The 22,734-nt window shown below is 46.2% G+C and overlaps 1 protein-coding gene across 14 annotated transcripts in view; it reads left to right on the top strand.

Annotated features, from left to right (window-relative positions):
* LOC148816790 (pleckstrin homology-like domain family B member 1) overlaps window positions 1–22,028 on the top strand; it is an 88,715-nt gene extending 66,687 nt beyond the window's left edge. For 2 of the 14 annotated variants that reach the window (XM_088939910.1, XM_088939921.1), the window contains 17 exons: window positions 533–661; window positions 4,171–4,326; window positions 4,671–4,781; window positions 5,072–5,161; window positions 5,782–5,907; window positions 8,639–8,797; window positions 9,716–9,874; window positions 11,098–11,214; window positions 11,636–11,738; window positions 12,211–12,261; window positions 13,167–13,455; window positions 13,846–13,936; window positions 14,579–14,725; window positions 15,639–15,858; window positions 16,149–16,234; window positions 16,622–16,651; window positions 18,577–22,028. In XM_088939910.1, coding sequence (XP_088796036.1) covers window positions 533–661; window positions 4,171–4,326; window positions 4,671–4,781; window positions 5,072–5,161; window positions 5,782–5,907; window positions 8,639–8,797; window positions 9,716–9,874; window positions 11,098–11,214; window positions 11,636–11,738; window positions 12,211–12,261; window positions 13,167–13,455; window positions 13,846–13,936; window positions 14,579–14,725; window positions 15,639–15,858; window positions 16,149–16,234; window positions 16,622–16,651; window positions 18,577–18,861 — 2,349 coding nt within the window. In that variant the 3' untranslated portion in view covers window positions 18,862–22,028. Of the gene's footprint in view, window positions 1–532; window positions 662–4,170; window positions 4,327–4,670; window positions 4,782–5,071; window positions 5,162–5,781; window positions 5,908–7,942; window positions 8,057–8,638; window positions 8,798–9,715; window positions 9,875–11,097; window positions 11,215–11,635; window positions 11,739–12,210; window positions 12,262–13,166; window positions 13,456–13,845; window positions 13,937–14,578; window positions 14,726–15,638; window positions 15,859–16,148; window positions 16,235–16,621; window positions 16,652–18,576 lie in introns of all 14 variants that reach the window. The other 12 variants (XM_088939923.1, XM_088939914.1, XM_088939911.1 and 9 more) reach the window with 12 other exon arrangements.
* Window positions 22,029–22,734: the final 706 nt, after the last annotated feature.

Genomic DNA, 22,734 nt, shown 5'->3' with positions numbered 1-22,734 from the left:
AAAAGGTGAAGCAGAGAAGTCCTGCTCTATTGAGGGATGCTTCTCAATATTACGTACATTTAAACTGGTAAAAAGACTTCCCGCACACATTACTGACGAACCTGACGAGCTTTTTGCTTGGCCTGCAAGACGCTGGAATAGCAGTTGTATCACCAGGCACTGTGGCTACATTCACACAATTTTGTGGTGTGAATGGCAGCTCAGCCAGAGCACAGACTAACAGCATGTGCCGTTTTTGTGCCGTGTTTCCAAAGAGATTTGGTTTGAGAAGTCTGTTCGGCCTGTAGAGGCTCCTGGTCTGGGTAGGGCGCTAAATAAAATTCGGAAACGATTTTTTTCTGTAAGGAAGGCCGCAAACGAACCCTCCCCCACCCCCAACCTCCAATTCTCTGGCTTATCCACTGTTCAGACGTCTAACCTTGAGAGCTTTTGCATGGCGTGGTTTTGAGCAGTGTGTTTTTCTCTCTCTCTCCCCCTTCTCTCTCTCTCTCTCTCTCTCTCTGCTTCCCCGGATTGCTTGTGTTTTTTTTAGGAAAGGGCAAATGTTGAAGCAGAGCGCGAGGCCCTGGAGAGGCTCCAGGATGGTTACAATGAGCTGAAGAACCAGCTTCATAACTGCCCCGAGTCTGTGAGGGAGCAGATACAGGAGCAGCTCAAAAGGGTCAGTCCTTCCCAGACAGCAGCAGCCACGTGCCTTCCTACCTGCCCCACCCCTCTTCTCTCACCCCGTCTTCAAAAAGAAGCCCCAGTCGCTCTCCTGCTTAGCGCCGCTGGAAAAACAGAGCCATTCCACCAAAGGCATCTTATGCTGCTCTTTTTTTGTAACACCTGTTGCTTTTGGAAAAAAGGTGTGAATGCTGGCACAGGGTTTTAAACGACAGATTTGTGCACCCCAAGACAGAACTGTTATTCCAAACAGCACCAAGTCCATCAAGCTCCGGCCTGCACCATTCCCTTAGGAGAGTCAAAGTGAAGGTGGAGTTCAGAACTGTTCCTCCATATTGATTTAGGATGCGTTTAAGCCTTTTCATCAATCATTTCTTCTTTCTTTGTAACACTGCCCAATCTTGAGTCGGAAACTAAAGTTTGCAAGCTGCTTTCCTGTTAGATGGGAAAGCTAAGAAAAGCCAAAGGGGTTGTGAGACTCTCAGTCTTGGTTTTACGGAGCGCGCCGACTTTGAGAGATTCTCCCGTTTATGAGTACGCCTTCCCTTGTTTAAGGAGTTTGGGCAGGAAAGGTGCAAGTTGTTCCTTCCCCCGATAAGAAATCCCATCTTATCGCCAATTGGAACACAGTGCTGTTTAAATGAGACAGGAGTACTGTAGGAGTTCCAACCCGAGTGACAACATGAGCGCCGTCTTCTCCCAGCCCAAGTCATGAGCAGTCTGTCCCCACCCCTTCCGGCTCTCTCCAGCCCCCCTCTATAACCGTGTGTTTCCACTGCACCAACAGTGCCGGGGTCGAAGGTCATTTGGGCTGGCCAAGGGTAAGGTGGTGCATTGTGGGTCAAGAGCGTCAAGGTTTGGGGTTTCTCAGTGCATGACTGTAGCATCCCGGTGTGATGTTGCCTTTGTGGGTGGTCAGTTTGTTTTTTCCATTGTATTTCCTCTTCCACCTTATTACTACACTACATAACAATAACCACTTACTAATCTATTAATTATCTCATCATTTGGTTAAAGGGTATAAACTACAGAGTATTTCCTTGCTTTTGTTTCTGGTCTCAACTTCTGACTTCCTCAGAATCGTCTTTTTTTGTGTTTGTGTTTTTTTGTCTTTGTCTTTTCACTTACTACTTGGTATAGTTCTGGGTATTTAAAGTGCAACATTTTGAAAAAAAAACTCTTATCTTGCTACTTTTCCACTTAGGATGAGATTTTATTTCATTTGTACATAATTTAAGGAGGATTTGTTGCTGCAGTGCAATTTACTGCAAGTTTAGAAAGAATTATCGCTGTGAAGTTCTGGTAGTTGCATGACACTATTATAACCTGTGCCATGTGGAAATAAAGCTTATCGTGGAAAGCCCTTACATGCAGTAACATGGTCAGAGACCTTCTCCCGATTCCTTTAACCTTGTTTTTTAGGGTTCATTTCTTTAATTTGGGTAACAACTTGAAGTTTCTTTCCTCCTACTCTGTCAAGGGAACCCACTTTCCTTTTGCTAAAACCTGTTGTCATAACAGATGACTACTTAATCCAGAGTTGACGTCTCACTTCTTGCGATGATGATTAAGATTATAATCCTGATTAAACCACACAGCACTACTTCCATTGTGTTTATACTGAAACCCTGCCAGTCAGGAATCTGAAGTTATAAAGAGTAGACCGTCTCCCCCCCCGCAGAGCTGCAGCTCATTAGTTATGTGAGCCCAGTGACCTCTTTCAGCTGTGCTTCCTCGTGTGAATGCTGACATTCCAGCAATGACCACACACCTGCGTTTGAGACGACACGTACTGTTTTAAACCAGCGTCTCTAATGTTATGCTTGGGCGGCCTCTTGTGGCCATTCTTAGTTATTACACCTCGGGAGCTGCTGAATTCTCTCCTCCATGGCAACACGCTGCTCCGGTTACATTAGCCCTGATGTGCAAAAGCATGTGTTTCCTCCCCCCCTGTATGGTATTTCCCTTTATGCAATATATTTCTGGATTGTATTTGTGTAGAGGGGGAGCTGGCGCAGAATAGCAGCCTGGCGTCCACGTTTCATAGAGAGACCGAGCACTATGAGATTGTCATGTCGTAGGTAATTTCAGGTTAGAAATTAAGATTGAGTCCATTCATTGGTCCTCCCCAGAGCACTGTCACGACTGACCCCAGCCAGTTAAAAAAAAACGCTTCTCCTTCTTTCTTTTTCTGGAGAGGAAGTATTGACACGGAAAGCCAGATGTGATGATCTGTGAGCTACCTGCTTTAAGTTTTTTTCTTTCAGTCTCAATAAAAATAACGTTACTTTTTCTCTGTATCTCCCTCCACTACCCCCAACACCTCAGTTCAAATGAATGGAGGGTTTTTTTCAGCATGCTAACACAGTCCTCTTCCACTTTCAGATCCAGCTCCACTGAGTTACACAACTGAACCCCCAGAATAATAATAAATAAGAGTGTTTTCAGGGGTGACAAGGTAGCGTTGCTGCCTCGCAGCGCTCCAGCCCCAGGTTCAAATCCTGGGGTGCTGACTGTGTGGAGTTTGTATGTTCTCCTCATGTTTGCATTGATTTCCTCTGGTTTTCTCTGTAGTCCAGAGACATACTGGTAGGTGAATTCGCTTCTGGGAGATAATTAGCACTGGTGTAAGTATGTGTGTGTTTGTGTATGCCCTGCAATGGTCTGGTGTCCCATCTAGCGTGTGTCCCACCTTGTGCCCATTGCTCGCTGGGATAGGCTCCGGCTCTCGAGAAGGCACTTAGAAAACAAGACGTTACGACTGCTGGAGGGACAGCTCTCCGACCTGCCAGAGGTCCCCTTCGAACAAACCGCATTTCTTTAGTAACACAAGATTTGTCGACGTGCGACTTGGAAATAAAAACTTGCAGATGCTCTGTATCTACAGTGATGCATCAGTGCAGTTAGAGCTTCAGTGAAGTAATTCAATCTCAGTTGGAATGAAAACTGCAGCAGGTCTGTGGGCCTTCAGGACCCACATTGAAAATCCCTGCGTCAGGATGTTTCAGTAAGGGGGGTATTGGGCGTATAGAGCATGCTGGCCTATTCTGTGTAGCGTCTTTGCGATCATATTATCCTAAGCTGCTGGACCTGAATGCTAGAGAATTCATACAGTGATCTCTTAGTGAGTCCATTAATGTTGTCTGAATTGTCTTTTCTTTACAAGCTTTGAAGTATAATTTTTTTTTTTACTTTTTTGTAAAATACTTTTATTTTGAATAAATAGTCGAGCCATGCATCGAAGTAGGTGGGTGGACCTACTTGCTGAACATTGCGGCCTGAATGCAGCAGGTAACCAGCCTATTCAGTGGTGTTTTTGTAAAATGGAGGTAGAAATCCTTTAAAACGCACACATGTAAAAACACAGGGAAAACGAGACAATTCCGAAGGCTATAGGAGGTTAGGTGCCGTCCACTGATGTAAAAAGGCTACAAACACGCAGTTGCTGGGGTTACACAGTAGGCCTCATGGTTGTTGTCACTTCCTCCGCTGGGCTTAACGCAGGAGGCCGAGACCCTGGAGTCAGAGACCAAGCGCTTTGAGGACCTGGAGTTCCAGCAACTGGAGAAAGAGAGCAGCCTGGAAGAGGAGAGGGAGACCATCAGCCAGCAGCTCTTACAGGACAGAGCGGAATACCAGAGCAGCCTGGCCAAGAGGAAGGTAGGCCCAGTGTCAGGGTGACAGGAGATTCCAGTGCAAGTGCTGGAGTCCTCCTCTTCTGAATGTGCCGCAGCAGTAATTTAAATAGTGTTTCAACACGGGTAGAAACGGAGAAAAAAACCCCACTGACATCCAGGAAATCTGCAGGGATATCAATGATAAACAATGGTTTAAACCAGATTCCAATTTTGGCTCAGAATGAGCTTTTCATTTTCTTTTAAAGCCTAACCCATGACACATAGATGAGAGCAATTCCACACCCCCCACTCCCGTCACCCTTTGGAGTGAAGACGCGCGTGTGTTGTTCTTGGGTTTTTAAATGCACTTCCCCACTTGATCCCCAGGAGAAGGTGGCTGCGCTGGAGAATCAGGCCAATCAGCTGGGACTGCAGGCAGCCCAGGAGTGTGAGAGGCTGGCCAAGGACAGGAACCTGGCCCTACAGCTGATGCACAAGGTATGGGCCCAGTATCTCTCTCAGTTGTTCTGGTCCACTCCCCTCCCTCTCCGAAATTCCCTTTCCATTCAGTCTAGTCTCTTTCACAGTCTGGACATGGTCTGTGACGTGGTCCTTAAATTTTATCCGTGCACAGTATTTGGAATTTGTTTCAAAGACATTGTTGTGGTTTGAGGCACTGCCATTGTGTCTTCAGAAAACAATGTGTGCGCATTTCCCTCTGAAATCCTAATCCCCAATCACGACTGTGGGTAGAATTCATTGCTGTGACTGCTGCTGTGTGCTTACAGGAGAAAGAGAGGCTGTCGGCCCTGGAGAAGAGATATTACAGCTTGACAGGAGGCCGGAACTTTCCAAAGACCTCTAGTACGATGAAAGAGGTGAGATGCCGTCTTCTCTACAGTTGGTGGTATCAGGGACAATACAAAAAAAAAAGTTTGCCCTTTCAAGTCTCCATTTCTTTATAATTTTAAACAAGTTTTGGAGACGAGTTTGCGGTTTTCCCCACACAGAGAGAACCATGGGAATGTTCAATTTCCAGGAGCACAGTACAATTCTACCAGAATCTCACTGGCTAGCACATTTTATTTGTTTCTTAGATGTTTTCAAAAAAGACCATTTAAAGACCATATCTATTTTTAAAATTGGAAGAAAATGAAGATTTAAATTTAGAACTACTTCTGTTACATTTCTATGCGCACACGTGTGTATGGTTTCATCTTAAGCTGCATACTAGTCTGGTTTTTAGTGTCGTTAACTAGTTGTTAGTCTTCCTGTACCCCAGCATAATTTGTCTTCTACATTTTAGCGATCAATTGATTTGTTCAAATCTGCACTGCTCACATATACCTAATATCCCTCTGGTTTGTCATATTGACCTCTTTACTGAAGCTTTACTGAATAACAGGCCAAGAAAGAAAGTTAATAAGAGCAGATTCCTGCTCCTCACAAGTAAGACCAGTGGCCTATCCCCACTTCCTGCCTTTTAAACTCCGAACAGGAAGTACTTCATATCAGCGAGCCTGACCTGCTAGAGGACGTCCAGTCCCAGCTTTCCCTACAGCAACCTGCTGCTTCCTATTTACCTAATTCTGCCTCCCAAGTCTGCCCCGGCAGACTGCAAGAGGTAACCAGACTAACCGTCACTGCATGCAGCCTGAGGTCAAGCACAAAGCAGCATGCAGAAAGGTCTTGTGTGACTGCTAATGAAACAGCTGCATTTCGACTTATTGCTGATGGCAGCAGCACTCCATTGGAATGATGCAGAAGTTGGGTAGAATTGAGATCTGAGAGTGGTTAATGGGTGGTTCTGTCTCATTTCTCCCCTCTTGCAGAAAAGTCCCATCAGGAAATGGGACAGATGCCATTTTTTAATTGGATGATACATTTGGTAACTCTTGAAAAGTGATGGCCCCTGTGCTTCTCAATGATTTTCATTTCGGTTAAATACAGCACAGTGTTTGGCAACCTCCCCTTTAACACCCTTTATTTATATGGTATGACATGCCGTTATTTAGGACAGATCTGTCCTTTAGTCCAAAATGTATTATTATCCTAAAAACTGGAAGTTAAAAGTCCTGAAATTAGCCGTGAGGAGAATGTTTTCATGGGCTCTTAGGATATTCTTCCCAACATGAAATCAATGTACTTTGTGTTTGCTGTCTTAATAATTTTAAATAGGACTTCTTGGAGATCATATTATTGAAATCTTGGGCAAATGTTTTAACCTGCACAACCTGTTTCTGTGTGCATGACACTTGCTCACTTGTTATGCACTGACAGCTGAATGGCATGCCTGTTGGATCGTGAGTTTTGTAATTTTTTTGGAAATTTGTTTTAAAAAGATTTCTGCTTGACAAGTGCAGATCAGGCTGTGCACAATTCTTGACTGAACACTGCTTGGGTTAACCAAGTGACATCCCCCAAGTTCTGTCCAACAGAGGATCCTTAAGAATGACACTGGGGTCTTGATATTTGCGAGGGTTTGGTTCAGAGAACCAATAGCCCTGAATAGCCATATAAGCAAGTCCTCCTCTATACCACCACAGTATGTACGACAGCATATAGTATGTAAAGACATAAGTAAACCTCCATTATATGATAATTAAAGTACTAATGCATTGGCTTTAAGTTAATGAAAATAATATTGATCAGCTTAAACAACAGTAATCACAAATTTATAGGAATCAGCTAAAATAAACATGAATCCCTCCACTGTGTCCTGTGAATGCCTGCACTTTCTCTCTCTGCTTATGTAAAGAAAAGGGCAGTAAAACTGTCAGTGAGCCTGTAAAGTCGTCACCAGCATTGCTGACACAGAACCTGGAGTGTTTTTTACAGTATGAAAACAAGATTATGTTGAGATCCAGGGAGAAGCTCACTCACTAGCTATATTCGTCTTACAATCCTAGTCTGTTGCGCGGCTAATTTGAAAGATGCACTTAACAACTTTGGGCTTGGTTTCATCCTGCTCTGCTCTTCTTCCACACAAGACCCTGTCAGCCAGACCACATCAAAAATGGGCGAATTTGCAATGTGAAATTTGCAAACGTGGATCCCCAAAGCTGTATGTAGTTGTCTAGACCGGCTTACTGGGGTCACAATCGAGAACCTGTCTCCCGAATCCTATTGCACTGAACTGCACGCTTAGTTAATGCAGCTCTTGCGTCTCGTCTGTCCTTCCTCATGGTGGACTGCTGTCCAGCCGCATTCTGTCCAGTAGCCTTCCCTTCCCACACAGCGTGACCTGAGTGACTGCAAATGATCTGGGGCAGATCAGCACCGAGCAGGACTGAGGCTGAAGAGAAAATGTGGTGTTAGCTTTCACTGTAGGAGAGACCTTACCGTTATAGGACATGACAACATTTCTAAACATGGCGTCAAGCATTGTGCAACATGTACTTGGGTACCGTGAGCTCTGACTAACATAAAAACATTCTGCCTGATGGGTTGCATGCAGTTACGATCTTATGAGTGCAATGGAGTTTTGTCTGTTCTCCAGTACCGAGGGGCTGGGGTTCCTGTGCGCTGTCGTCTCACCCTGGGGGGCGCCCGGCTTGTGTGTGTGTGTGTGTGTGCATGCGTGTGTGCACATTGGTGCTGGACACGGTGTGTGAACTGATGGCCTCTCGTCCTCTGCACGGCCCCGGCCTGGCTCTCAGGAGTACGTGAAGCTTTCTGACGTGTATAAGATGTATGGGAATGGCTACCGCGATGCCCAGATCACCGCCGCGCAGGACTGGCTGTCTCATGCTGTGCCCTCAGCCGCTCGTGAGGTATCTCCTCACTCTCTTCCTCCTCTCCCCCTCGCTGTCGCTGCACTAATCCATACCTGCTTGCTTAGGACACAGACTTAGTCATTATTTTTGTGTAGTTACTCCCGTGTTGTAATGTCTGCCCTTACAGAGGCACTCACTTCTGCAAATGCAGAACTGAGCTTTTTCAACATTTCCAGTTTGTCTTTACTTACATGTACGCCAAAACTGATTGTTTCTGTATGTCTGAAGATCTGGCTTGTACTGAATGTTTTATAAAGAGTATTCCGATTTTATGAAGCTTATACGCTGAGGCTGAGGCTAAATATTGACGCTTAATCATCTTTCACTTTCTGCGCTTCACTGCTTCAGCTGGAACAACAAGTAGAGTTTATCAGCGGCATTTATCAGCTGATGATTGGCAAGAGTTCCTAAATATTTTATTTCTAAAAATAACAAAGTGTTGTTAACATTGTATAGCCAGCTTTCTTTGCAGACTCAAAATTTCCTCCTGCTAACACGATTTTATCTTTCTCTCTCTCTCTCCTGCTTTCCTTGCCTTTGCCTTCTGCCCACCTGCCCCCCCCATGTGCTCATGGGAAGGAGTACGTCACGGTCAGCCAGTTAAAAGAGATCTTTGGGATGCCGAAGGTTGAGCCCTCCCCTACCTCTCCTGTTGCGCCATTCCAGTCCGTAGTCGCTGACCCCGCCTTGACCTCTCGTGGCCCCTCCCAGGGCCCCGCCCACTCTGTCTCGGCTGAGGTGTGTCCCCGCCCCTTGACCCACCTGTTTCCTAGGAGACCGACATTGTGCTCTTATCTGCATCCCGCTTGTTGCTTTCTCACAGTCCAGGGGAACTCACAAAGCTTTGCCCATCACAGTGCAATTACAGTGTGAGAACAGTGTTACACTTATTCCACAGCAGCTATTAGCGCTTCTAAGGTGTTTAGTCCTCCATTTTCACCCCATCTTGCTTTGCAACATATGAGCTGGGAATGGATGCCTGGTCTAAATTAAATTATTTTTTTTCCAATAGCAGTTATATTACATTTTTAAAAAGATCCTCTTTGAATCCCCCCCTCCCCGACCTTAGCAAAGGATCAGTTCATCTGAAATCTTTCGCACAGCAGCCATGCTCAAGTGATTTTTGATGGGGGGAGAGGTTACCTTACAAACACACTACTCTGTCGAAGTTCATGTTTGTCATTCTTGGTGCTCTCTGTGCAGCTTACCTTTGTGGCGTTCCTCTAGGACTGAGTGGCTTTGAGCTGGTTCAGCTGAGAAAAGTTGACGAGTGGGGGGAATTCAGCCACATTCTTTGAGAATTTTTTGAGAAAAAAAGCAGGTCTGACTAGCAAGCAAATTATTGAGAGAGGCCTTTCAGAACTGGAAAAACCATTTAAGAACACTGTAGGAACTGCGTTTGCTTATGTATTTGCTCTTAGTGCAAGTGAATAGCTTGCTCTATCTCCCCTCCAGAACCAATTTGTCATTTAGCAAGAGGTTATTTTTTGGTTTTATTTCTTCATTAACATCCTTTTTCCCTCCCCCTCTCTCTCCCCACCTCCTCTCCTCTCTCTTCTCATCTGTACTGTCCCTTCTCACCCCTCTCTTTGTCTCCTCTCCCTCCTCTCCCGCCCGCTTGTTGTTTTGGCCATGTCGTGTCTCTCGTTGCGCTAGTACCGGCCCGACGGGAGCAGGCCTCTTAAGCCTGCTCTGGATTTAGAGCAGTGGTACCAAGAGATCATGGCTGCTGGCGGGGACAACGGTCCCTCAGCAAACCAGCTCTGCCCTCCTCCTCTCCCAGCTAAATCTTTCTCAGCTCGCAGGCCAGCGCAGGTAAACTAGTGGGGGCTCCGTCTCTCTCTTATTTAATCTCTCTCTCACTCCTAATCTTTGGCTTATTCTCTCCATCTCTTCCAAAAAGGAGTGCGTTTTGGTCTCTTGCTGGGGGTTTGTTTGCCTACTAACGGGCAGAGCCCTGCTTTTCTCGCTAGCTTTGCTCCGTGCGGTTTTGAAACAGACCCGCGTGTCTGCAGCTCCATGACTTTTCGTTCGTCATGTCCATCTCAGGTTACCTGTTACTCATCGCGGGTTCTCACCAGCGTTTTCTCAGCGTCTCTCGTCATCGTGCAGCTACGGAAAACAAGAAAAGATGCCAGTATCCTGTACTGTACTGCATCTACGTTTGCTGGGCTTTGAAGTCCACGTTTTTTTTGGTGATCCAGATGTGTTTAGCCTGTTGTAAGTGTGCGCTTCAAAGTTAGTATTGGTTTGTAGAAGACTTGGTCTCTGCCAAAACTGGCCATCTGGTCCTGAGCTAACTAGGGCAAGTGAAGTAACAGTCTCACTCTCACACCCCAGGTCAAAAACATGAATGATGAAGGATGGTTTAGGTATATTTTAAATTGAACAGTTGGGCAGTTAATGCTTAATAATGTGAATAAAAGCAAGCTAGAAAAAAAAGTCCACATCGTTTCAGAAACATTTGAGCTCATGATGTACTGTAGGAAACACTGTGTCCCCCCCTGCGCTGCACAACCTCATTATTAAAGTGTTTGTAGGGATGTCTGAGAAGATGAAGAGTAATGAGTGCTCGACATTTCACAGGAAATGATGACTGTTTGACTCTGTAGGCTTTTGTTTTATTCTATGTGGGATCCCAAGATCTAACCCTAACCCTCTGCAATAAGATTGATCTCTAAACTCAAACACATCAGATGTAATTGCTGTCCAGGTAAACTGATTTATAGATGTCATCGAAATAATCTTTAATTAACCCTGGAATTGAAATGGAAATGCCGTTTTATTGTATGGTTTTATTGATTGTTTAGAAATAGTTTAATTAAGCAACTGTACATTTTGGTATAATCATTCATTTCTGAGACAAGTGAAGCTGGTGTTTCAGTTTAAAGTACAATAAAACGCCCGTCTCTGTACAGCAGGGAATTGAGAACCCACAGGATCTGAACTACCAGATTGAAAATCCAGACTTGCATGCATCCCAGAAGTTGCTCAGTTCAGCTCGATGATGGCTTCTGACTTGTGTGCTGTGCTGGCAGGTTTATCGCTCCAAACTGGAGAGTGAGAGTAACCAGGTGGTGCCACGCTCCGTGACCGGGACTGGATCCTCACCACAGTACAGTGCGGCCACACTGGGCCGCAACACACCAGCCAAGGTAACCCCTGATCATGCAACAAGACTCCCCGAGCAAGCCTAGTCTGAGAGCAACACTGTCACAACACTGTCTGAACCCATCTGGGTTTTCGAAAAGTGCTAGCTTAAAATAAAAGGCAACATATTGGAGGTAATTACTTATGCAGCTGTGGTCAAATATTTGAAGCCAGAATACTCATCTGCAACATATACATGTAACGTGCACATTTTCTTAAGGTCAGTGTTTTTCAGCAGCAAAATATTTTCCTGTTTGACCTACACTTATGTGCATGCATTATCTTATCAGTTATTCTTTTCAAATGAGGGATGTCGAATTACTTTGTAGTATAACTTGCTGACATTCTGAGCATGTTTAAAAGTGGGGAGAGTCGACGGACTTCTGGTAACATCGTCTCTCCTGTTTTATTCTTGGTTCTGCACAGAGCCCCCTGCTGGTCCCCAACAGTACAGGCAGTCTGCCCAGGAACCTGGCTGCAACCTTGCAGGACATTGAGACTAAGAGGCAGCTGGCATTGCAGCAGAAAGGTAGCCCCTGGGAACTCTGTGCTACAGCTATCGGGACAAAGCCCTGTACCTGTTGCTTTCTGATGAGCCCCACTTCAGACACGGGCGATCTCAGTTCATGGCTTAACCCACCCCGTCTTGCTCACATGATGGTTGTGCATCAGGTTGACATGGTTAATCAGAGTTTGCAAATCACAAAAAGCCTCTAAAACAATTTGCAGTGGGAGGTCCCTTCTGTTCTGTTTTGTTTTTTTTGTGGGAATATTTGAAAGCACGTTAGTGTCAGAACAAGGTTCTATTTCTTTAAAACCCTGTGAAACACCCTAAGATGAGGGCCTGCTCTGTAGCGTCTGTGGTTTTGGAATTGACTTGTACTCATGGAGGCCCAAAACATTCTCACTTCCTCACTTCCTTCGTTCCAACTGCTGTCGTTCTGTCCATCTGTCTCTCTCCCTCTGTGCTTATCACCTTTCCTCTCTTCGCCGCCTCACAGAGCCCCTGCCCACCACAGCAGAGTCTCCCCAAAGCAACGACACCCCCGCAGGTAGACCCCGAGCCTGGGAGCGGGCTTTTGGTTTTTTTTGGGGGGCTGGCCTGCACGCTTTCAAAACCTCGACGGCGTTAACACGGAAACTTGTAAAAACAACTGTCTGCCTTGGAATTCTCCACTTGCCTTCCGTTTTCCTGCTGACAAACCGAACCTTCGCTCTTACAAAAAACAAGCAGGTCACTGGAGGGTGATGGGGAAGTTTGTACGATATTCTGTCAAGCGGTTCTCTTTTTGTGTGGGCTGTCTTCCCTTATTTAGACCTGATGGGATTCTGGGGGCTTTGGCTAGGGTTGAAGTGCACCTGTTCTTCTGCTCTGGGTGCTCACTGAACGAGACAGCTCATACACATCTGTGACTGTACATTGCGTGCATGTTGGTGTGATAATATAGTAGACTGGCTGATTTCATATGGAGAGATCACGTTAAGAGTTCATGTCTGCAGCATGTGTGTGCGTTAGCTTTCATATGAGTGATTTTGAAGGTGCTCACTCTAATGTTTTATGCCTTACTTGATCTCTTCACTTGTAGAGAAAAGCACAGTTCATGGGCTAGTGGGCCTGGCTTTCAAGAATGCCTTAACATTCAGGCCTTCTGACTCAGGGCATGGCTTTTTGTATTCACTGACTCCGCGTGTTAACTGCGCTTATGAAACTTTGCCATGGCGAATTGGTTGGTGTTTGTGCGGTTTTCCCTTGCTTCCATTATTCAGCTGGAATCGTACCTCCGCCCCTCTTTGTGCCTCACCGTGTTTTTGCTGTGATTTCACTCGGCTTCGCTACAGTTTAGCTTGATTTTAGCTTGGAATACCATGGCAACATTTCATAAGAGCGGCACCGCAGTCTCCAGATGCTTGTGTGTTGGTGCTAATATTCCCCGGACTGGTCTCCTCCGCCCCCCAGGTCAGCAGGTGATTGAGGAACAGCGGAGGCGCCTGGCGGAGCTGAAGCAGAAGGCTGCAGTGGAGGCGCAGTGCCAGTGGGAGGCGCTGCACGGCTCACAGACCCAGCTCAATGCCCCCTTCGCCTCTGGCGGTGGGCCGCCGCTGGTTCACCATTCCATCCTGCACCACCACCCCCCGCCGGCCGGCGAGCGGCCGTACGACACGCTGAGCCTGGAGAGTTCGGACAGCATGGACACCAGCATCTCAACCGGGAACAATTCGGCCTGCTCGCCTGACAACATGTCCAGGTCTGTTCCGGGTTGGTCATCCTCCTACTAGGTGGTTCAGTGGCTAAAGTAAGGTGCTTTCTGGTCCGAGATCCGGTAGCTCGGCACTGGCAAGCATTTTAACCATCTTGTGCTACTTTGAATTATTACGCATCCATTGTTACATTTTAGGCGCTGTCTATATAGCGCCTGTTGTTCATGGATCGCTGCATGAAGTCATTTTCTCTATGTCTGCATTGCCGTGAGCTGAGCTGTGCTGCCTCTGATGGTTTTGGATGCACAGTGCAGTGATGGTTGAGTTCGTTACGCTAGTGCTGCTGGCGACTGTGTCCGTTTTTTGCTGGGGAGGGCGGCGAGAGGAGGAGATCGCCTCTCATCCCTGTTCTCCCCCCCCCCCATTCTGCCCTGCAGTGCCAGCGGAATGGATGCCTTGAAGATCGAAGAAATGGAGAAGATGCTGAAGGAAGCGCAGCTGGAGAAAGCCAGGCTCATCGAGAGTCGAGTAAGCTGTCGCCGCAAGTTTTAGGTCCTTAAACTTATGTAGCGCTTATCTGGACACCCCACTCAAAGCGCTTTACAATTAATGAGGACTCCCCTCCACCACCCCCAATGTGTAACCCCCGACTGGATGATGTGACAGCAGCCAAAGAACGCTCAACACACACCAGCTCCCAGTGGGGAGGAGAGCAGAGTGAAGCCAGTTCAGAGATGGGGATTATTAGCAGGCCGTGATTGGCAAAGGCCAGGGGGAAATTTGGCTAGGACACTGGGGTTACACCCCTACTCTTCTCGAGAAACGCCCTGGGATTCTTAATGACCACAGAGAGTCAGGACCTCGGCTTTACATCTCATACGAAGGACGACACTTATTTGCAGTATAGTGTCCCCTATACTGGGGCATTAGGACCCACACGGACCGTGGGGTGAGCGCCCCCTACTGGCCCCACTAACACCTCTTCCAGCAGCCATCTTAGCTTTCCCAGGAGGTCTGAGCTTCAGCAGGCTGCAGGGTGATGTAGTTGCTGGTTTAGTATGCGTGACCGTCTGCTTTTTGGGGTGGCTCAGGAGGTTCCGCGAGGGGGACGAGAATGGGTTTTTTTGGAGTGACAGTGAGCGCCTCCCCTCTCCCCCGACCCCCCCCCAGGAACGCGAGACCCAGGCCCGTAAGCAGATGCTGGAGGAGGAGCGCCGGCGGCGGGAGGAGGCCGAGAAGCGGCTGCAGGACGAGACGGTGCACAGGCAGCAGCTGGTGGAGAAGGAGGTGAAGATGAGAGAGAAGCACTTCTCGCAGGTCAGTGGGCCGCAGACAGGGGGCGCTGTGGTCACAGCACCATTTCTGGAAAAGCCAAAAATAATGGAAATCGGTTTTCCATCACCTTCCTGAAAGTTTACACTGGTTTCTTCCCGATAACATGCTTGGCAAAATGATTCACATCCTTCTAATTTTGAAGTTTCCATGGACAAAATGAAATGTTGCTCTTCCATCTTGTAAAGCTAGGAGTTCATTTCAAAATGACATTTTTAAGTTCTGCTGATGCACAACTGCAGGATCCCCTTCAGTTGCATTGCCTCAGATAGCACAAAGCCAAGCAATAAAGAACCTATCAAATTGAGATCCCCTGATATTTATGGCACTCTTTGCGATTGAGGGAAAAACAGACATCAAGTCATTGTGGATGATTAAGAGATTTCTGAACAAAGAACTATAGATTTAGATCTGTGCTGGAACCGTGCTCATTGATCTTGGGTTTACATCACATTGTGTTTTTGTTCAGCTATCAGAAATCCAGAACATCCTGTCTGTACAACCATAGAAGTCACAGGTTCTATGTAGAAGCTACGCTACAGAAATAACTTTCTGCAGAAATCCTTTAGGGAATTGTTTTGCAAAGCCAAATTGGATTTCCACCTGTAATTGCTTCTTTCCCTGCTTTACATTGATATTTGCTCATTTAGTCTTTTGTTACCTTTTATTTACCCAAAACAGAAATGGGTACAAGAAAGAAAGAACAAAATCAACACGATACACAAGGCAGGCTATCAGACATCTTAATTCTCCTTGAAAAAGTTACAAAACGTGCTGATGGATGGCGACATATAAACAGGTCTTGATACAAAGCAGACGGCAGTCTTCCCAAGTCCGTTGTCCACGTCATGAGGGTTTTTGCTGGCCGGTGCTTCTCTGAGCCCGCTTCCTTCCGCAGGCCCGGCCGATGACTCGCTATCTGCCCATCCGCAAGGAGGAGTTTGACCTGCGCTCGCACATCGAGTCCTCGGGCCACAACGTGGAGACCTGTTATCACGTCATTCTCACCGAGAAGATGTGCAAAGGCTACCTGGTCAAAATGGGAGGCAAGATCAAATCCTGGAAGAAACGCTGGTTCGTCTTCGACCGACTCAAGAGGACTTTCTCCTACTACGTAGGTAAGGGCACAACAAAACCTTATGGTGGGGCATGACTGCTTCACACCTAAAATCCACAATGCAGCACACCTGCATTTCTGTGTTGTGTCGTGATAAAATAATAATATTTAACTCCATATATTCCTCTTTGAGCTTCAATGTCCCCCCCCCCCCCCCCAAGTGGCAAAAATATTTATAATAGATGTGTCGCCCCGGAAGTCTTTCGATCTTAATTGACTTCGCCAAGTGGTTGATGAAGATTTCTCTTAAAGCTTTGAAGCGAGAGTGAATCCACCTCCTTCTCCCCCCAGACAAACATGAGACGAAGCTGAAGGGGGTCATCTATTTCCAGGCCATTGAGGAAGTTTACTACGATCACCTGCGCAGTGCATCAAAGGTAAGATGGCCGCGTGGCTTTTATTTTGACAGACCTTGAAAGCAGAAGTTAGAACTCGGGCTCAGAGGAGTTCAACACCGTCAGCCGTAACATACTTTCATTGGATTCACTTTCAGTGTCAAGTGTAACCTGTAAAATGCCTCAAAGCTGTTTGAAAATATATTATAACCCATTCCATATTTTTATATTTTAAACACAACATATTCATTTTCTCAGTTTTTACTGTTATTATAATCACTGTTTGATCCTTTCTTGATAAAACACTTTTGTTTTGCATTTTGCGTTGTTCATTTCTGTTGATGTGGGGATCTTTTTCTCATTGCTGTGATTTCTTTCTATTTTTCTTTTATCTCCTCATTCAATCCTTTTGACCGCCTGGCCTCCCAGAAAGGATTTTTCAACCTGAATTTGGCCAATGTATGTATCGCTCTGTGTGAATGGATGCTGTAGGGCCAGCCAGCCTTCGGCAATTTTTGATTAAGCGTTTTCTCCAGTGCAGCGCTCTGTACTTTTAAGCGATTTTAAAGTTGGCTACTACACAGGAAGAATGAAACCAAACCCAGACAGCAGCACAACATCTGCTGTCGGGCTTTTTTCTTCTTCATCTGGCGGTGGGATGTCACTGTTGTTTTCTTAATGACCATCACGGACAGGGGCTGCACTGGTGCTGCTTAGAAACTGTGGTCTTGTGCAGAGTAGATAACCATGTCCTTGTCCAGTGTGTCTTACCTATTGTATTTACAGCTGTTAAAAGCAGATATCCCTTGACTGAAAGAGGGAGGTACCTTGTGGTGAATAGACATTGCAAGTGGGTTTTTTCGTTACTTAAACCAGACAATCATACAAGCAGTTAACTCCTAACCGGAAGCTTGTGGGTGTAAATCCCAGGTAGAAACTGCTGTTTGAGCGAGGTACTTTACCCTAATGACTCGAGTTCAGATACCCAACTGTGTAAATGGATAAAATGTAGGAGCCAAATCAGATCACTTAAAGCTGGAATCAGAGCGTGGGCTTCAAAAACTGTTGGGTTTGATCCCTGGTGGTCACGAAGCAGGGAACTGGGAGCCTTGGTTCCCCTCTCCCTTACACTCAGAATTAAGCTTGGGTTGCGTAGATACAAACTATACTCTTAAGATACCCGTACGAGAAGCAAAGGACACGAGCTGTGGTTCAGCTGATCTTGGCGCTGCAGTGACCTAGTGGCTTGCTCAGATAAGGCCAAAGCAGGAAGAAGGGAGAGGATATGCCACAGAGGTGAGACCAACGTAATGCTTTGGAATAAGAATCCAGAGTCTGGTTCAGATAAAGGAACAACCCACTGGTATTGGATAGCATTCCCCTGAAAGACAACTGTGAGGGGAGAGTGTCCTAGTGGATTTCCCCTTGAAAATAGACCTTGTGTTTCCTCTGTTGTTTCCGAGGCTCTCCGCTGGCTTTTTAAGCACAGCGCGACACGGCATTCTTCCTCCTGAAACCCTCGTTTTTGTTGCAATGGGATTTCCGTCACTGGGGGAAATTTGTTGGCTCTTTCAGGCCTGTTCCTGTCAAGCGTTTTGAAAACACGTTCTGAGCATCCAAACCATACTCTACCCTCGGGGCCGTCTCAAGGGGGGGGGCGGGGCCCGGGGTGGGGGTAGTGGCGGCGGCAGGGAGCAGCGATCGGGTGATGAAATAGCTCCCATTACGGGCCTGCGCAAATAGACGCGCAGAACCGAGCACAACGACAAATGGCCATTGTTGCCAGCGCTATCGGTACCTTCAGGCGTCTCGATGCAAGCACCCTTGTCGTCGAGATCTCGCCACCCGTGTCCGTTCCGTCTTCGCTCCCGGGTTTTTGCAACCAACCTTTCCAAGGACCCTTTAAGTGCCACCTTTGCATCCTCCCTCTTCTGCTTCCTTTTTCTTTTCTCGCCCCCACTGGAGTCTTTTCGAAATGTGGCCCTATCCCCTGCTCGTGCTCGCCAGTTTTCCCACTGGCTCACTTTTTTTCCAGGATGGTTTAGTTCTGCCGCCATCACTTTTAGCTTGCAGCCTATGGCCGATGACGTAGTGAATGCGAGACACGCCGCCTCCAGTTCTGAATAAAGCACCTGCTCTCCCACCAACTTTAGATTTCACCTTGAAATATGTATATATATTTTTATACGTGTGTGAAGCTGGACTGGGAATTGGGGGTTGGTCTGGCCGGCACTTGGACCCCCCCAAAGTGCGGGGCCACCCCCCCTTGAGACGGCCCCGTCTACCGTACCGTAGTCTCCTGCCTGCACCTCAGCATTCACGACATTCAGACCCCGAGAGAGACACTGCTGCTGTTTGATTCTCTAACCTGTTTCCCTTGGCAGATCGCCGAGCTGCTCCCACCTCCGTTTCGGAGAGAGGTGTGTCTGAATTGGCCCCGTTTTCAGTGCCTGACGAGCGCGATGCTCGAGAGTGCTCGTTCGGGAGCGCTGAACGAGGGACTCTTGGAGGTGGCGAGTCCTTTCCAGTTTGTGTTTTCCATGCTTTCCAAAGAGGATACTGCTTGGGCTTGTTGTGGAATTCTGTCGTTTGTGGCTCTACATTTTTCATTTCGGTCCCGACTGCAGGTTTTTGAGGCGATCCTCCCCCAGTCCCAGCACAACTGCTAGTTCGATTACCCATCAGTTGTGTGAGGTTTTACGTTGCTAATCAAATCTGCATCATTTGACGTAATACTTTGGAGAGATTTGTGTTCACATCCCTCTGAAGGGCTTAAAATGCAAGAGCATGGTGTTATTGGGGGGGGGGGGGGGTGGGTTGTGTGTTTTATTGTGTTTTCACAATTGAGCTCGTGAGATTTCGTGGTTGCCTTGGGTCTGGAAGTTGCCGTGGTTCAGACTGAACAGAAATGGCTCTGAAGGCCGCACTGCCTGAATGTGAAGAGTGATTGATCGGTCGGCACGCAGAGTGTGTGCAGAGCCCTGTTTTTCCATTTCCCAGGGCTTGCTGAGCTAAATAACTAAACGTGTTGGGCAGTGGAAGCCTTACTCTAGCCTGTCAGTGGTCTCTGTATTGCATTCACAGAGCATTTCTAAAACTGCATGACCTAGAACAATGAGAATGTGACTTTTTAGTTTAGATGCTTTGAACATCTTTATCTTCAAAAGACAAGGACGCGTTTGGAAATCTATCCCTGGTGAGGCATTGTGAATGTGGTGCACCTTTGGTTGCAGCTGGGTTACAGTTGTATGCTCTGTCGTTTTGCCTTATTCATGTTCTTTCCTATGATGTGCTCTCGATTTCAGAGCCCGAACCCCTCGCTCACGTTCTGCGTCAAGACCCACGACAGACTCTACTACATGGTCGCTCCGTCTCCAGAGGCCATGAGAATCTGGATGGACGTCATAGTAACGGGAGCGGAGGGCTACACGCAGTTCATGAACTGAGAAGGAGAGCGGGGAAAACCAGGACTAACCGGTGTGAACCAATCTGAACTCGTTCGAGCCCAATAATGGTTTCTGTTTCAGCAGGGAGGTGCGTGATTGAGACCGCTGATTCAAAGCCTGGCTCCCAGCCTCAAAATGACTTGACCTTCTTGTCAATATATCCTTTTTAATTTTTTTTAAAAAAAAATATCTTTACACACGATGAAATATTTTAGACACTTTTTTTGTACAACCCCACCCTCCCTTGGTCTTTTTCTACCTACTTGCTAGAACCGACAGGGAGAAGGAGTTACATAAGCTGGAGTAACGCTCAAAAACTCAACTTTAGGCCTCGCAGCTAAAGGCTAGGCCTCAAGTGTTATTGCCAACAAGAGAGCTTCTGTTTGATTTTGTCTCTCACAAAACAAGGACCTACTCTGCGGAACCATGGTGTCATTTTTGTATGTCAAAGTTTGTTTCTGAATCATTGCAACTTCTGTTTTTTTCTTACACAACAAATATGGGAAATAGCCAAATGGCAGTGCAATGCCAAGTGATTCTCAAGTACTGGGATGGTGTTCAGCTAGGTAGTAGTCATATGGAACTGAAACAAAAGAAAGTGACCCATTGCCAAATTTAGACTTGTGCATTTTAAAACTACCTTACAGACATTTCAATCTCTTTTTTGTATAAAAGCCAACTGTTTTTATGGATTACGGGGGCGGGTGGGGAGAAAAAAAACGACCTTCCCGTGTGTTTGAAAACAGGATAAAAACATCCACCAAAGCAGACACAAGCTCAGGAACGCGTCGCGTAATTTCTTCTCGCGTGTCCGTGGAGAAGGACTCCCAGTTTGCTCCTCGGAGATCACTGTGTCAGTCTGTGAACGCCGCCAAGGGTGAAAATACTTGGTGCATAAGCGCGCGTGCACACGCATCCAAACAAGGTCAGTGTGCCGAGCTGTGATCGCAAGACAGGGACTTCATTCCCTAACTGGAAAAGGCAGCCTTCCCTTCACTGCCAACCAGGAAAGCAGCAGAGGAGTGGATCAAGATGGGGATTTAAAATAAAAAGGAACCAAACTGGACCCTTTGTCAGGGCAGAGAGAATTCTGCTGACCTCTTGGACATCTGTGCCTTGATATTCATGACTCCAGGGATTTAGGACTCTTTAACACTTGTGGAAAGCTTGCTGGAATTACTACACGTGTATTCAAATCCTTTTTGTTTTTTTTAATCTGTTGTGTTTTTTAAATAGCATTGTTAGTCTGCCGACGGCTTTGAACAGAGAACGTCACGGGCTTGGCTGAAGACGTCCTGACTGCTATCAGTGCGGCAATTTAAATGTGGCTGAACAGAACCAGTCGGCTTCTACGGCATGTGGGGTTCACCATTCACAGAACTAGGGCCACAAATCACAGGCCGAGAGGCTCTTTTAAGACCCTCTATTCCAACCACAACTCACCCCAAAACACTACAAGAAATGCACCAGCATTCTTTCAGTTTTCTTTATTCTGTACAGCACTTTTACATCAAAATGCAGAATTTTAGCTTTTTTAATGTCCTGAGAGCCTGAGCATCCTCTGTCCAAACAATATGGGGGAACTATGACTGCTTTTTCATTATTGTAAAAGCCAGTGAGTATGTTAGTTGACATCATTTCAAAGACCACGAGTTAAAGATGGGTCTCCAACGCCCTGGCAAATCTGCCACCAACTCAAGTTAAAATGAGTTCTGTCAGCATAAAGACTGGTGATACGCAATCATTTAAATGCATAACACCTCTGCCTCCTGTTTCCTAAACATGCTAAGAAACTGAAAATATATTTCATAGCATTTGGAGATTTTGATTTCAGTTATTGCAAACTCAATTGTTAGCCAACTTTGCTAACACTGTATCCTAGGAGTTGCAGTTCCCAAGCTTTGAAAACACATCTTAGGTTCATAAATGCAGGACAGAGTATGTATATGTATACACACAGTACATATGTATATATAATATATATATATACACTTGCTGTTAAAGAAGGCCTTGTTAAGCATTGTGGGATGGTCTGATCTGTATTTAATCTCTCTTATTTAAGATGAAAATGCCCATGATGCATTGCCAGAAGTATTTATTTGGATTATTTTGGTATCGTTTTGGTGTTGTGGCTTTTGTACCACACTTGCAGGGTTTCCAGTGGCAGTGAGTTTACTGCTCCTCCCTTTCCAGCCTGTGCAGCTGCAGTGCCCAAGCTTGTACAGCAGGGGCAGCCACTGTCCCACTCGCCCCCCACCCAACACCACTCCTCACATCCGCCACGTCCTGGGCCACATCACATTGATGGTACCTACTCTGCTACATGCAGTGCTGTCATGAATGGATAACATGGAGTTTAATCAGGTCTATTAAAAAAAAATTACAAAAGACTCGTTTGTTCTCTTTGTGAACTTCATTTACAACTCATCTGACCACAGATTATCGTCTCTTTTTATTGCATTATTCCCCCGATTGAAGGTTTTCCTCCCTCCTGCCCAGCCCTTGTGTGAAGGATTAGTTATTAAAGCACAACCCAGCAAAGAATGTGCAAAAGTTAGCGTTCAGAAACTAGGAAAGAGCACTGCAAGGAAAGTAAGGAAAAATGAATCCTTTTACCCTGCTGTAAAACAAAACTGCCTTGAGCAAGGTTTTTTTTCTGGAGCACAACCTTTCTTGTAATCCTGCAGGCCCTTGGGTCTGTCAAACTGCCATATCATCTGAATTCGTATTCCTCCTGAACTTTTAATTTTAAGTTAATCTGCTTGTATCCTTAACTGTTTCTACACTCAGTCCTTCAGGGATATTCCCACCAGCTCACAGATTTTTAGCTAGCATATCCTAAGCTCAGGCAGAACACTGGTGCAGTGCCAAGTAGTTTTGTTGTTTACTAAAATGGTACATTTTCCCCGATTACTTGTATATAAAAACTAAATGTGACGACACCCAGATCGCTAACTTGATCTGACTGATTCTAGAAAATAGTACTGGAGGCTTATTGAGCACTGTGTGACACTTTGGAGGTGTACTGGTTACAACAGCCAGGAGTTTGCAACCAGAAACACACAACTTCTTTCTTTGGAGACTTAATTTTACTTT

This window comes from Atractosteus spatula, chromosome 22, assembly GCF_055471065.1.
Source record: "Atractosteus spatula isolate fAtrSpa1 chromosome 22, fAtrSpa1.hap1, whole genome shotgun sequence".
In the NCBI taxonomy this organism is placed as follows: Eukaryota; Metazoa; Chordata; class Actinopteri; order Semionotiformes; family Lepisosteidae; genus Atractosteus; species Atractosteus spatula.
Note: the sequence above shows the minus strand (reverse complement) of the source record. Positions and strands in the feature narration are given on the sequence as shown.